Raw genomic sequence first — 16,647 nt, 5'->3', positions numbered from 1 at the left:
TTATATTATATTATATTATGTTATATTATATTATATTATGTTATATTATATTAAATGTAATGAAATGGCTGCAAAGTTATCATTGCAGAAAAGTGAAACCATTAAAAAATATATTTGTCAAAAAAATAGACCTTAACTGAAATAAAAATAAATAAATCTAACTTATTATGTAACTTATTTCAGCATTTTGCCTAGATATTTTGCCTTAATCCTTAAGTACTAAAATAACTCAAATTAAAACTGAGGGGGGGGGGGGGGGGGGTTACATGTTTAGACACTATAAATATATTTCTATGATGCTATGAAGTTGAATGAATCTATTAATTGATTTAAACCATCAATTAGGGTTGCAGAGTTTGACATCCGCAATTTTTACATTTTTTCAAATGACTTGTTAGTGACAAAATTGTTTGTTTGATTATTTTCCTTTCCTCATTTAAATATTTTTTGTTTATTTTCAACTTAAATTTTGAGAAAAGGTTTGAGAAAACTTGCTGTGTGTGTGTCATGCAGACATTTCAATTTTCGTTTGGTTATTATTAGACATGAAGACCAGAAAGTGGACCTTTCTCCTTGAGGACTATGGGAAACTCAGTAAGTTTTGGACTTTGAGTACTGTATTTAGCTGTATATATATATACAGTTGAAGTCAGAATTATTAGCCCCCCTGAATTATTAGACCGCTTGTTTATTTTTTCGCCAATTTCTGTTTGATGGAGAGAAGATTTCTTCAGCACATTTCTAAACATAATAGTTTTAATAACTCATCTCTCATAACTGATTTATTTTATCTTTGCCATGATGACAGTGAATATTATTTGACTAGATATTTTTCAAGACACTTCTATACAGCTTAAAGTGACATTTAAAGGCTGAACTAGGTTAATTAGGTTAACTAGGCAGGTTAGGGTAATTAGGCAAGTTATTATATAACGATGGTTTGTTTTGTAGATTATCAAAAAAAAAAAGCTTAGAGGGGCTAAAAATATTGTCCCTAAAATGGTGTTTAAAACTTTTATTCTAGCCAAAATATAAAACAAATCAGACTTTCTCCAGAAGAAAAAATATTATCAGACATACTGTGAACATTTTCCTGCTTTGTTAAACATCATTTGTAAAATATTTTTAAAAGAAGAAAAACATTTGAAGGGGACTAATAATTCTGACTTCAACTATATATATATATATATATATATATATATATATATATATATATATATATATATATATATATATATATATATATATATATATATATACATATATACATTTACAGTGGGGGAAATAAATATTGAACACATCACCATTTTACTCAGAAAACATATTTCTAAAGGTGCTGTTGATCTGAAATTTTCACCAGATGTTGGTAACAACCAAAAAAATTGGAGACAACAAATCTAATTGGTTTAAAAATAAAGTTATGTGTAATAAAATGAAACCACAGAGATAAAGTATTGAACACATGAAGAAAGGGAGGTGTGGTTCGGCAGTGAAAGCCCAGACAGCAGCTGAAATCTCTCAGTGGTTCTTCAGCAACCCTCTGCCCTTCTTTAGTGTAAATGAATGTCAGCTGTTTCAGTTCACCATCTACATTAGCAGGAAATGAAACCAGGGTGGACATTTCAGGAAGACAATGATCCAAAACACAGCCTCTCAAAGAGAAAGAAAACCAAGCTGTAGAAGGGCCTAGCCAATCCCCTGACTACAATTCAATAGAAAATACAAAATAAAGCTCAGATTTGATAGACGAGACCCACAGAAGCATCAAGAATTTGACACTCTGTTGAAGTCTGTGAAAAACACACCTGAGCATTGCATGAGGCTTTATTCTGCATATGAGAGGCGTCTTTAAGCTGCGAGCAAAACAGCCTTTAATATAAAGTGTTAAACACGTTTCAGTTGTTCAGCTCTATCTCCTTGTGTCATTCTATTGTTATTACACATAACAAATTTTCAGATTTATTTTGTTTTGTTTTATTTTTATATTTGTATTGTTTGGGTTTTACCAAAATCTTGTTTAATTCCACGTCAACAGCTTCTTTAGAAATATTATTTCCAGGAAAAAAAGACATGATGGGCTCTATTTTGATGGTCCATGCACAGAGCGCAAAACGCAGGGCGCAAACGCTTTCAGGGCGTGTCAGAACGCATTTTTGCTAATTTACGGACGGGAAAATGTGCTTTGCGCCAAGGCGCATGGTCTAAAAGGGTTGACTTTATTTTCTTAATGAGTTATAGGTGTGTTTTGAGAATAAACCAATTAGAATCTCATCTCCCATTCTCTTCAAGAGCCAGCTGCGTCGCGCCAAGAGCACATTCGCTATTTACTGGACGCAAAGTAAGTCTAAGTGGAAAAAATGAGCATTTCACAAGCAAACAGTTTACAGCTTTTAACAGAAAACTGTTAAACAGAGCATCTACTGCGTGAGAATGAGAGATAATGGATCTACTTTCACATTCACTCTTGGATAGGGAAACCTTTACGCACAGACATCAATTAGTCTATAAATAATTAATTGCGTTTGTTAAGCGCAAATATTTGTTTTAAAACTATTTCTAAATTCAGTTCTAATTTCCACCAAACGAATAAATGAACAATAATGACCAAGTGTGGTCAAAATACTGAGTTATTTCCAAATACACCTGCCGTGCCCCATATGATCTAAAACCTGGCAGGTGGGCAAATCTAAGCTTGTTTTTAATAAAACAAATATAAATATGGATATAATAAATAATACTGCTAATAATAATAACATTTTACAAAAGCAAATTGTTATGAATGAACTGAAAAAGCCTCCCGAGATGAAGAAGACATAAAAGCAGTGGTTTTTCATATTTATGTAGGCTAGAAAATAATATGTTTTGTAATATTTTAATTCTTTATATTTATATTCTATATCTATTCTTATTATATCCTATATATATCCTTAATATTTACAATTTTACATGTAAAGATATTTGCCTGTTGCTCTCTTGTGCGTATTAAGCAGTGTGTAAGCGAGGCGCAACTCTGCGCTGGAGTTTAGACCGGGTTAGTTTTGGTCAAATGAAAAATATATTTTAATTTCTCAAAATAGCGACGCGCCAGCGGTCCGCCTCAGAACGCCTTCCTTTTTAGACCAGAACGCCAATGGGCGCACAAATGAGCGCTAATGCATTTGCTATTTAAACAGCGTAGCACAACGCCTTAAAACTACTATTGCGCCAAGCTGAAACTACCAAAAGACTACTGCGTCACGCCTTGCGCCACACTGCGCCGGGTGTATGATTGGGCCTGATGTGTTCAATACTTATTTCCCCCGCTGGATTTGCGTAGAATTTAATATTTCCATGCATGTGGTTGATGATGATGATGATGATGGTGTGTGTGCGTGCGTGTGTGTAGTGGCGGATCTGAATGAACTGCCTACAGTGGAGACTGAGCCTTTACCTCACGCCGTCCTCCAGTCCTTCTCCAGTCAGTTTGAAAAAACCGAATCCCGAGCTCCAGTCCCTCCTGAAGCAGATCTCTCACACATCGATCCACAACTCACACGCAGCCTCATGCCTTTCCAGAGAGACGGAGTCAAGTACGTTAACTTTAATTTATTGAACAAGTTTGACAAATCGAGATTGCAATCTTTTTTTTAATTAATTGTGCAGCTCTACTGTACATACATTAGGATATAGGATATACTCCTTCCTCTCTTAAGCATGATAAATGTTTATACGTATTCACCACATCGAAAGTTTTAAAAAAGTTTTTTTTTTTTTTTGTCTTTTATTTTATTTTGCATAACCTCAATTTCTCCATAATTTAGATTCTATTGTTATTATTATTGTTTTATTTTGTTATTGTTACTATTTGAAGGTCACGAGTGGCTGTGTAAGCAGTTCAATGCATATCATACTGTGTATGTCACTGTATGTGACAAATACAACTTGAATTTGATTTGAAAGGTGGCTTTGGATAAAAGCTTCTGTCAGGCACATGAGTGTAAATGTAATGTTTGCTGATGCCTCAGTTTTGCAGTGTCCAGAGAGGGTCGTTTGCTCCTGGCTGATGATATGGGCCTCGGGAAGACGGTTCAGGCCATCTGCATTGCTGCCTATTACAGAAGTGAGTGGCCTCTGCTGGTGGTCGCCCCGTCCTCAGTGCGCTTCACATGGGCTGAGGTACATGCTGTTTTTATTTATGCATCTCACAACCTTCAGAAATATGCTCATCAGGGATGCATTGATTTGGTTAAACAGTAATGATGTGAACAAATGTTATACAGTAGGTTAACCCTTAAAGGGCCATGACACCCCCCACTTTCGGTTAAAGTCTACTTCAGAATTTTTTTCAAAAGATGCATGATTAATGGGCATGGAGCTCTGCGAGCATCGGGCAGGAGTGGGCTAGGCCAGCAGGGGAGAACGTGAGCGAACAACTGTTGTTGTCAGTCAGCTCACAAACTGAGACATACAGTGAGGAGAAGCATGAGTTTATATTTTAAGTTAAAATGTTTAAGTTATATTTTAAGTTAAAATGCAAAGAAGTGAACAGTGATTTAATGCCCTGCTACATTTGTTATTCGTAATTTAATATACAAACAACCACAATTTATATCATTATAAAGATAAGTGTGTTCATGTAAACCCTATAAATGAGGACTTCTCCCTCAATCCCCGTATCCAGCAGACTCAGTGCAGCAGGTCACCTGACCTTCCTATTTTAACCATTAGCCCTGCTGGTAATCTGGAGGATTTAGGCAAACACAGCAGCACAGTGATGTGTCTGAATGTAAACGAACTCCTGATAAAAGACAGCGTCCGCCATTCTCTAATTCTCGTGCTGCTCTCCCGACAAAAATGCTAGCAGCACACACACAGCTTTGCTGTATGATCGGCCCTGACAAGATCGCGGGGGAAAACATGCAACAAACCCCGTGGATCATGGAAACAAACGCATATGAGCCTACATGAATGGCTAAATACTGTGTGCCGTGGGTCCGTGTCTCACAGCTCGGGCTTGACACTGGCAGGTCTGGCAGGTCTGGCAGGTCTCATGAATAATTAAGCAGCCGGCTCTTCTCATAGGATAAGAAAACTCCGCTATGAATAATAATGAGAAACCGACGCGTCATCATTGCACTTGCAGTACTGCGCTACGTCGCCGATTTTGATCCCGCCCCAAAAATCATTTTAAACCCGGAAGCTGAAATGAGCTGACAAAAGCTCAAAATTATCCAGTTTTCCCCACAATTAAAGCTGACAGGTGCTAACATTGTCTTAACTGATGCTCAACACACACACATCTGCTAATATAAAAAAAAAAGTTTTCCAGGGTGTCCTGAACCTTTAAAGGCAAGGCAAGTTTATTTATATAGACCATTTTGAATGACGTAAACAAAAACAATGGTCGCAGTGAATTTCCTGTTTTACATTTGTAATTTCTATAGCTTCCGAGAATCCAAAAAGAGCCACATATTGATAAATAATGTTATGAAAGCTGTTTTAATATCAAGTTATGATTCAATTGCCTCTTGTTACTGTTTTGAAATGGTTTGATAACAAGCAGGAAATGTTCATGGGGCAGTGACATGACCATATTGAAATGGTCTATAGCACATTTTGTACACAATGGTAATTCAAATTGCTTTACGTTACCAATAAATAAAAGATTCTGTTGGTGAAAGATAAAAGTTTTGTTGTTCAGCTGTGAGGAATGGAAGTGTTAGGTATTGGTTAGGACAAAAACTAATTGTAATATGGAAAATATTCCTTCTATCACGTGCCGTTGCCTTAAGACATGGTGTAGGATCAATAGTCAGGCACGCTCCTCTTGATGTTGTCAATCTGGCAACCAGCACTTGCCTGAAGTCATCAGAGAAGGGGCTGAGTGAAAATGTGTTTTGAACCAGGAGTGCAATACCTAGTTCAACCACTGGGTGTCAAACTTACATACTGCACCTTTAAGTTTTTTGGAGCACGTCTGGTCATATCTGTGAGCTGATTCCAGTAGTAGCTGAAGACATTAACAGTGTTGCCAGATGTAGCCGACTGTTTCCAGCACAAAATGGTGCGTCTCGTAGGGAGATCACAGCTGTTGTAAGCGTTTGTATGTGGAAAACGGAGGCTATGGCACCTTTTTGGGAGATCATAACAGGTTTATAAGTGAAGACCGGGGTTGGTGGGCACGCCGTTACAAAACCACCCAATTTTACAATACTTACTAAGTATTTACTTAAGATTTACTAAGTCATTTTCTACCCGCAAAAATAAATTCAAAACCGCCCAATTTGGTGGGAAACCGCCCAATCTGGCAACACTGGACCTTAAAGACCTAGAGCTAGGTCTTTTGTTGTGGGCACTTGTCTTGCCTGCATTGTTTTTTTTTCGTTTTTTTTAGCAGTCTTCAGGGCCGTACTGTTCACATATTGCATCTAAAAATGCATGGAAAGCACGAGGCACATCGCTTTCTTTACTGATGGATTATATGCACAGCTAGTGTTTTTCCCCATAGCGATAAGCTTCTGGGGCCTCATGTACGAAGACTTGTTTTAAATTCATACTAAAACATTCAGTAAAAAATTCAGATGTATAAAACACTGCGTACATGGAATCCCATGCATATTCTCTTTGTACATCCTAAGTAATGTGAAACTGAGCGCAGGTGCATGAGCACAATACCCCTCCCTGCCTCCTCCCCCATATAAATATGGTAATGACTCCACTTCGGCTAAACCAAATGAAAAAGCAGCAATGGCAAAAGCAGGCAAGAAGAGAAACTGGTGTGGAACAATGGAATTTAATGCAGGGCTTCTTGTCAAGTCTGAGACCCACTTCTTATCGCATCTCAATCAGGCAGTGAAGATCACTGATTTTACAAAGAAATCAGATCTTATACGGGGCGATTTTGTAATAGCATGACAGTACACTGGAAGCGCTTGGCCTGGCTGACTGGAAAAAAAAAAAGTTTCAATAGCCCTTTTCACACGGTGATACCGGTAAATATCTGGAAAATTTCCGGAACGACTTTACCGGTATATTCAAAAAAGTGCTGTTCACACAGGCGAGGACGTTACAGAAATTTTCCGGAAAAGAGCATTCACACATCCATTCCAAAATACCGGTAATTTCTGACATCATTCACCACAAATGAGCTTTAAACGGCTGCGCTTGTATTTGTAAACATTTGACTAAATTACAAACTCTGTGGATGATCAATATTGTGAACAACTTTCGCAGGATCACTTTCGCATGTCGAGATGTTCATAATATGTGCGTGTGCAGGCGCTCACAGGCTGTTTCACAGGCACACGCAAAGCTTGGAAGGTAAACAAACAACGGCTTATCATAAGCATCTCATCGATGATTATTTACACAGTTGGCATTAAGAAGAACATATAAACGTGATCTGACTAACTTCTAGCGGCTAAATGTGTCTGGAAAAATATTCAAAGGTTTTTATTCTCACAAACTGTGCGGACGTAAATGCGTCTGACTGTTGTGATTGGCTAAAGCAGACGTCTCACGTCAGCACGTTCTAGACGTGCACGCGCTTATTACGGCAATCTTCCTTCTGCATTCACACAGCGCAGCATTCCGGCAAATTGCCGGTAATGTCACAACTTCTCTTTCCGGAAAATAGCCAGAACGAATTTACCGGTATTTTCAAAAAGGACCTGTTCACACATACAACCTTTCCGGAAAATTGCCGGCAATTTTCCGGAAAGGTCTGTATGTGTGAAAGGGGCTAATGTGTTTTGTGCTCCTGTGGTGTCTGTCATTGCTAAGCAATTATTATCTCAGTGGATGACAAACTGACAAGCACTGCAGCATCTACCATGCCAGAAATTCTGAAATAGTTGGGGGTTCATTCCGCTGTGGCGACCTCCGATAAATAAGGGACTAAGCTGAAGGAAAATGAATGAATATTCTATACAGAGTATAAAGCTGATCGGTTAGTTGTAATCTAAAGACGAATGAATTTTGTTTTCATTCATTCACTTTCTTTTTGGCTTAGTCTCTTCATTATTCTGGGGTCGCCACAGAGGAATGAACCGCCAACTTATCCAGCATATGTTTTACACAGGGGATGCCCTTTCAGCTGCAACCCATCACTGGGAAACATCCATACACACTCATACACTACGGACAATTTAGCTTACCCAATTCACTATAGCGCATGTCTTTGGACTTGTGGGGGAAACTGCAGCACCCGGAGGAAACCCACGTGAACACGGGGAGAACATGCAAAATTGTGTTGTTGTTTTTTTTTCTTAGGCTTTCCGCCGATGGCTGCCTTCAGTGAAGCCAGACAGCATTAATGTGGTGGTTAAAGGAAAAGACAACCTACGCTCCGGCCTCATCAACATCATCAGCTATGACCTGCTCAACAAGATGGACAAACAGCCGCCGTCCAGCCCGTTCAACGTCATCATCATGGTGAGAACCAGACATTTACATCCATCCTTATTTCATATACGAGCTACTTTTCAATCGAGGAAGACAATTCTAAACATAATAGTTTTAATTACTAATAATAATAATTCCTTACATTTATATAGCGCTTTTCTGGGCACTCAAAGCGCTTTACACAATAGGGGGGAAAATCCTCGTCCACCACCAGTGTGCAGCATCCACCTGGATGACGAGACGGCAGCCATATTGCGCTAGACCGCACACCACACACCAGCTGATTGGTGGAGAGGAGACAGAGGCTGTTCCTCAATACCAAGTACGCAAACTTCGGACTTGCGTCCTTGGAAGTTCAGACTTGGAAGAACGAACTCCCGAGGACGCGAGGACACAAGTCGGGTACTTCTTCAAATGGAACAGCAGTGTACTTTATAAAGTCACTTACCTCACCCTGGATTCATCAGTTTCACTGTACATTAACAATAAAATGATTTAATAAATATTATATTAATATTATAAATCTACATTTTTGATTTAAAAAAATGTACACAAATATTCATAAACATGTTAATTAAAATGAGTTATTATACACTGACACATCTTTGATTATCAGAGTTATTAAACTACAATGGTAATTTTACCCACAATAGGAAATAAAGACATACACGATAACAAATAAAGATTACGTCAAGCAATTTGGCAAAGACAAACAGCGTACAACATGGTAACATAATTAAAGACAATTATAAAAGGTAACAAAATAACACTGCCAAAATAACACACCTGAGAACAAATAATAGATTTATAAGACCAAAAACTGTCCGTTAGATATTCACAAGATGTATTAAATATCATGTTTTAACTACAATGAAGAGATGAGATCCAGCGGTACGTCTGATATGGCCTGGCCGAAGTAAAGCTGCTCTGGCGGGGGAGCTGATGACGGAGCTCCTGCTGGCAGGCTGGGAGACGGAGTCCGCATAAGCCGAGCCACATCGTTAAAGAAGCGCTATTATTGTGAATAAACTGCCTATTCGAGTTTAAAACAACTACATTCTCGCCTAAAAAACTCTTAAAACTTTATTTTGTGACACAGTAAAGGAGTATTTTTAAAATTGTGCGGGTTTCCTCCTCCGCCATTAGCTTTCGCTGGTTACACTGCAATGCATTCTGGGATACCTGAGCTCTGAAAGTTCGCACAAGCCACCTCTCTATGCATCCTTGGCTAAAGGCCAGAGCAAGTACACATCCGGGAATTTCATGTGTACTTGGAAAGATGTGAACTTTAGAATTGGAACAGTACTTTGGCGACGGTTGATGACGTTTCACGAGGACACAAGAACGCAAGTACAGAAAAGAACGCATATTGAGAAACGGCCAGTGTGATGAAGCCAATTATGATATGGGGATGGTTAGGAGGTCAGGATGGACCGACCAGTGGGCAAATTTAGCCATGGGATTTTTTTTTAAACGACCACAGAGAGTCAGGACCTCTGTTCTCATCTGAAAGACGGCGCTTACTGAGCAGTATAGCGTTCCCGTCACTATACTGGGGTATTACGACCCACACAGACGACAGGTTGGGCGCCCCCTGCTGGCCTCACTAACACCACCTCTGGTAGCAACCTAGCTTTCCCAAGTGATTTTTCATCCAGGTACTGACCGGCCGCAGCCCTGCTTAGCTTCAGTGGGCGACCATGTGAAAATTGTAGAAAGCTAGCTGCCGAACATTTCTAATAACTGATTTCTTTTATCTTTGCCATGATGACATCACATAATATTAGACTAGATATTTTTCAAGATAGTAGTTTTCAGCTTAAAGTGACATTTAAAGGCTTAACTAGGTTGATTAGGCAGATTAGGGTAATTATGCAAGTCTTTGTAGAACAGTGGTTTGTTCTGTAGACTATCAAAACAAATTATTGCTTAAGGGGGCTAAAATAATGATCTTAAAAAGGTTTAAAAGAATTAAAAACTGCTTTTATTCTGGCCGAAATAAAACAAATAAGACTTTCTCCTGAAGAAAAAATATAATAGTGTGAAAAATACTGGGAAAAAGTCCTGACATTATTTGGGAAACATTTAAAAAAGAACAACAAATTCACAGGAGGGCGAATAATTGTGTCTGGAGTAGTTCTGTGTAGAAACCAAAAAGCAATGCCTTTGCCATATCATCCCATAAACCCTGCGTCCTTCAAATATCAAGACCTTTAAAGCTGTTTGAGCTCTTCTGATTTCATCTGTTTGTTTGTTTTTTTCCCTGCAGGATGAGTCTCACTTCCTGAAGAACATGAAAACGGCTCGCTGTCGGGCGGCTCTTCCTCTGCTCAAGGTCTGCTGTTATTTTAGGCATCTTTCATAGTGCTGATCTTTAAAACACTGCTTTGGTTAGAGTTCACAGACTTTGGCTGCGTCTCAAAGCCTGCTGTGCTGCCTACATAATAAGCCTTGCTGGGCATCAGGAATGAGTAGGCTTAGAACATGCCAGTTTTTTCCAGAAATTTTGCCTGGAAATGAATAAAAGCCTTAAGGTTTCGGTCCTAAGCAAAGAAATGAAGACGGCCATAGTGTTGTAATTGAACCGTTTTTTTATTTGACAAATTTCAAAGCTCATTACAGCCATTATATTAATAGATTTTTATAGTATTGTAATTTTACAGCTGTAATGTTAAATTAAGTTCTTATTTAAATGCATCATTTAACAGGAGAATATTACAGTGAATATGTCTTAATTGTTACAAATATTTTTGGACATGGTAACTTACATTTTTTGTCCAAATTGTAGCCCTACAAACAAGCACAGCAGTTCTGGATTTTAGTTAATGAATTCATTTTAAATCACAATTAATATTATTTTTTTAATTTGCCATTTACAAAAGCTTGACAGAGCTGGATTATATTACTTTGCATTAACCATTCTCAGATTATTATTTTTTAGAGAATCTCGGAAACCAGAGAATTAGAAAGTGTCATTCATTTTTAAATACAGTTTATTTATATATGTATATATATATATATATATATATATATATATATATATATATATATATATATATATATATATATATATATATATATATATATATATATATATATATATATATATATATATATACACACTGGCGATCAAAATTAGAGAACAATTTATAAATAATTGAACAATTCTGAAATAATGTCATCTTCACTGCTCAACAGTTGAAGGATTTTTTGTCCCGTCCATACCATGCTACCAGAACACCTTTTCCACAAAATAACAAAAGCATTTCAACAAAAAACATTATTTTGCAGAAAACACACTGATCAAAATTAGAGAACAACAATGACTGTAGCATGGAAAAAGATTACAGCAAAATTTTCTGAAGGTTACAACAGTCAGCAATTAGTATGAAGTGTATAGGCCTCTGCTCTGAATGACTTCAGCACATCTGTGGCCACAAGACAGCACTAGTCTCTCACACTGCTCTGGTGTGATTTTTGGCCCACTCTTCTTCCAGTGTTCTCGACAGTTCAATGACTGTAAAGGGTTTCTTGGCCATAACTTTGCCACCAAGGATTTTCCAGAGGTTCTCTATTGGGTTGAGGTTAGGACTCTGGGCAGACCATGTCATTATTTCAATATTTTCAGTTTCAAGGAACTGCTTTACCCATTTTGCTGTGTGACATGGCACGTTTTCCTGCATGAACACTGCAAGCTGATTGGGTGTTGAACGCAGGGAAGCAACCATATGTTGTTGAAGAAGGTCCTGATAAAAATTTGCATTTACTCTGCCAAATAGCTGTAGAGGTCCAACTCCTTCTGCAAAAAACTTGCCCCAAACCATGGCACTTCCTCCTCCACTTTTCACTGACTCCTATACACACTTTTTGTTCAGTTTTTCTCCAGTTTGTCGCCAAACATATTGTTTCCCATCGGACCCAAATAAATTAAACTTGCTTTCATCACTAAAGTGAACTTTAGAGCAGTTCTCCTCTGTCCACACAACATGCTCCTGAGCAAAGCTTAGTCTAGCCTTTTGATTCTTTCTGCTAATGAGAGGTTTGGTGACTGCAGAGAGGGCTTTTAGTCCAAATGCTCTTAAACATCCAGACACTGTATGACGAGACAGATCTTTACCCTGTTCAGTGCTGAACTGGTGAGCAATTCCAGCTGTAATGTAAAATCGATTGCCCATTGAGATCCTCCGCAGTATCCTGTCCTCTCTTCTGTGGATGAACAGCCTTCTTGAGGGACTTGAATGAGTTTGTGACGTTGTCAAGATTCAATATTCTTGAAATCATAGATTTAGAACAACCAACTTGTCTTGCTATGGCAGATAGGGTCAGTCCTTTGGCCTTTATCTGGACAACCTGCTGCCGAAGGCTTTCAGTCACTTTAGAACGGTCCACCACCTTGCAGAGGCAGTGAAACTGGAAGTCAGGCTGCCAGCTAAATAGGGGTTGACAGATAATGAAGGGAATTAGCACCAGATGCCAGATTGACACCAATAACTGAGCGGTATCTGAAAGTGTTCTCTAATTTTGATCAGTGTGTTTTCTGCAAAATAATGTTTTTTGTTGAAATGCTTTTGTTATTTTATGGAAAAGGTGTTCTGGTAGCATGGTATGTAAGGGACAAAAAAATCATTCAACTGTTGAGCAGTGAAGATGACATTATTTCAGAATTGTTCAATTATTTATAAATTGTTCTCTAATTTTGATCGCCAGTGTGTATATTTATATATATATATATATATATAATTCGATATCAGTAATTATACTGATATAAAATTTTTCGATAAAACGATAATGACAGTGTGATAATTGCTCAATAATATTTACGCACTATGCGTAACATTGCGCAAGCATTTTGAAGCCTGCCCTTCCGGATGCCGCACGCCTTACAAGTTTACAGCCATACAGTGTTAGGGTGCTTTCACACCTACACTTTTGTTTCGAAACGTGTCTCGTTTGCCCAGTTAGCACGGTTCGATTGGCATATGTGAACAGGGCAATCGCACTCTGTTCCGCGCCAAAGTAATCGCTCCGAGATCGCTTGAATGAGGTGGTCTCGGCTCGATTGAAACGAACCCTGGAGCGGTTCGATTGCAGTGAGAAAGCGATCCGATCCAAGCGCGGTTATATCACAGTGTTTTATGGATATGTAATAGGCTTACGGCTATATGAAGAGAGAATTATGAGTAGGCGGGAAGTTTCGCGAGTCTACGGATGCCCGCAAACGAGTGATGATCTCCCGGTAATCTCGCGTCTCCCACCCGGTCCTCAAATAGGCATCGTCGCGCACCCTTCTCACCCCTCCCCACCGCGTCTCTCCTCAGACACATCACGCGCGCGCACCCTGTCAATCACCACCAAACCACCACCTCTCCTGACAGCTGAGCGGGACACTGCAAAATAAACCCTGACACTCTGACCAATGTGAGGAGAGTTTACTCACACGTGACTTGTTTAAGCTCTTTTGGTCCGATTAGAAACTTTGCAATGTGAAAACGAACCGCTCCAAGAGCAAAGAGCAACAATGTAACAATTGTAATCTCTGTTTCGGAACAACTGAATCGATTCACGGGTGTGAAAGCACCCTTAGTTGTACTTAAAGGAGTAAGAAAAAAGGGTAAAAAAAGGTCAGAGTCGCAGACATTGTTGACAAGAAACGTCACTAGACCTCAGTCTTGAGCTATTTAGTTTTTTGCTATCTGACACAAAACAGCAACGTGCACTGCAAACTGCGCAAGACAACTCGTGTCATCAAAAGCAGGCAACACATCAAGCCTGTTTCATCATTTAAACCAACACCAGCCTTATGAAGATGCTAAGAAATTACAGACCTAAACAAGTGCTGGAAAACCAGGGCAACTACCCAGCAGAGTCCCATGTCATCATTTTCGAAAGCCGTCCTTTACGAGAAAAAACCCCCGAAAAGACAGACGAAAGATATGACAGACAACACAATCTCAATCACATCTCAATGAACACTTGAAGCTTGCTCTACAGGCTGCATTAAGGATATTTACACTACAACATTTACACTAATAAAAATAATATCATAATGTAGCAAATCGAAAGGATCAAACAATAAATTGTTAAACTCGAGTAAGGGGACGATAGTGAAGCCAAACAAAAGAAAGAAATATAACAAAACAATTCTAATTTATGAATAACCCCTCTTACCTCGCTAAAAACTGACGAAAAGAAAAAAAAAGTCCTTCAGCGCAGCGCCGCATTCTTCCCTATACTGAATAAAATAAATATAAAGATGACGTTCACCTCTGATGTCTTTAACAATACATTTTCTACGTGTTTGCAAAATGCAAGTCGTACGACATCTTCCCTATCCATCTTACTCTGAGAAAAGAGTGAACTTAAGGAGATAAATCTCAATATTGTCTGGAAAGAGCAGAGCCAAAAAATAACATACAAATCAATCTAAATAAACATGAACGAAACTCACAAAATTTCTCAAAGTGGGCAAAATAATTTTACCCAAATGAAAGTTAAGCAAAAACACAGAAAATCATAATCATGTCAGCAAAATACACCAAAAACGAGATCAAAGGAAAAGGCGCGCTCTCCACTTTTCATATCCCCGCGCGGCCGCGCCATCTCCGCCTCGCCTCCGAAACGTGTTGTGTACAGGGGACCTGTGTGCAAAGGAGGAAGAACTTTCTCTCTGAGAGAAAAACAGGGCTGGTGCTCGAGCACTCAAACCACCTTTCTGCACGTGTCTGCTGTTTATAACGAAATAAAATTAAATAACTCCGCAAACTAAGATGAACCAACTCCACCTTCACAGCTCAGTCGGCGGCTACTCATTAACCCTTGGTGAGTTCATTACACTGGTGATCAGAGCGCCACACAACGCGGTGGTCATAAATCACAAACGATCAGTGTTTTTTTTAATCACTGGAGACTTATTTTAGGTCTTAAATGCTTTAACATTATTAGTGGCAGAACAATCATTTACAGTTCATGAAATACACCACGGTTGTCTGTGAAAAGGGTAATAATCATATAAGCATGATCTGACAAAGTGCTTACTCATGCAGCACTCACGTGTGCATAATTAAACATTTTGTGCTCTCCGTGATGTACTTTTGCGCATGTGGGTCAGTTTAAGACCATGCAGATCTGAGAAAAAATCAGATTTGAGCACTAAGCCTTGCATTGTGAACTTAGCCATAGGCGTCGTGATTCAATCGTTTCTTCTCGTGTAATGTGGCATAGTTCACGACAACCGATCCCATGCCTGCGCCGCCTCACGACACCGTCGCAGAAAGTCTAGCATGTTTAATTTTTTCTCGTTCTTTACAACGAGCTCCACCACGTGGGTGACACGGCCCAATAGGAGCACATCATTTATCAGTTATTTTAGTGGGTGCTGCTGTTAATGAGCTGGTCAGGTAATCAAAAACAGGCTGCATATTTACAGATGGGTTGGTCACGGGTGGATATACCCAGTCATTGGCTATGCAAGCTTTAACAACTTTCTCTAAAATATTAAAGTGTTTTAAGCAATTTTATCTGACAGACTGGCACAAATATGCCGACATCTCCATTCTGAGTTCTCTCTTCCAGGGGCACCAGCAGGATTTTATTCAAAGTTACACACATATCCAGCACCACCCGCCCCATCATCATCCCTTATTCTCATTTCAATCATTAAAAACACTGATGCTTGCTGTCAAAGGCTACATTCATTCATTGTCGCGAGTGAGACCGAGAAAATAAAAGCACATCATTGTATTTTAATAATTTTCCACAATTCTCCCCCTCAATTTGTTAGTTATAATGTAAAATAAAGTAATTATTATTAATATTATTTGTATATTATTTAATACTCGAATGTACTGTACTTTAATATCTTAATGCAGTAATGCACGTTTTTATTTAGTTAGAATAATTACAATAATAAAGACTTTTATACGATATAAATACTCTTAAACTTCCTTTCCGTTCTTTGCATCTTCTTATGTAAAATAAAATAATTATTATTCATATTATTAAGTACTCGAATGTCCTGTGCTGTAATTACTTGAATCTAAATACTCTTAAATAAACTTCTTTTCCCTTTATTGCACTTTCTTAGTTGATCCCACACATTACCTGTGTAGGAATGGGTTTTAACCGCAGCGGTTCGAACTGTAGTTTGACTAAAAGGTTATCAGTATTGATGGTAAAAAACTGTACATCTCTAGTCAAACCATTCTTCTGCAATCTTATGCCAAACACAGAAATAAGGGCAGCATTAATAGCTTAAAATGTGGAAGA

General features: G+C 38.5%; 2 protein-coding genes across 5 annotated transcripts in view; one reads left to right on the top strand and one right to left on the bottom strand.

Moving 5' to 3' along the window:
* The window catches only part of nme9 (NME/NM23 family member 9), a 462,322-nt gene that overhangs the window by 390,266 nt on the left and 55,409 nt on the right, over window positions 1-16,647 (bottom strand). The window lies entirely within an intron of this gene.
* smarcal1 (SWI/SNF related, matrix associated, actin dependent regulator of chromatin, subfamily a-like 1) overlaps window positions 1-16,647 on the top strand; it is a 49,313-nt gene that overhangs the window by 8,872 nt on the left and 23,794 nt on the right. For all 4 annotated transcript variants that reach the window (XM_073912000.1, XM_073912001.1, NM_001127466.1 and 1 more), the window contains 5 exon segments: window positions 544-594; window positions 3,386-3,569; window positions 4,005-4,155; window positions 8,251-8,412; window positions 10,652-10,717. In XM_073912000.1, the coding sequence (XP_073768101.1) occupies window positions 544-594; window positions 3,386-3,569; window positions 4,005-4,155; window positions 8,251-8,412; window positions 10,652-10,717 (614 nt within the window).

This window comes from Danio rerio, chromosome 9 (genome assembly GCF_049306965.1).
Source record: "Danio rerio strain Tuebingen ecotype United States chromosome 9, GRCz12tu, whole genome shotgun sequence".
NCBI classification, from domain to species: Eukaryota; Metazoa; Chordata; class Actinopteri; order Cypriniformes; family Danionidae; genus Danio; species Danio rerio.
Note: the sequence above shows the minus strand (reverse complement) of the source record. Positions and strands in the feature narration are given on the sequence as shown.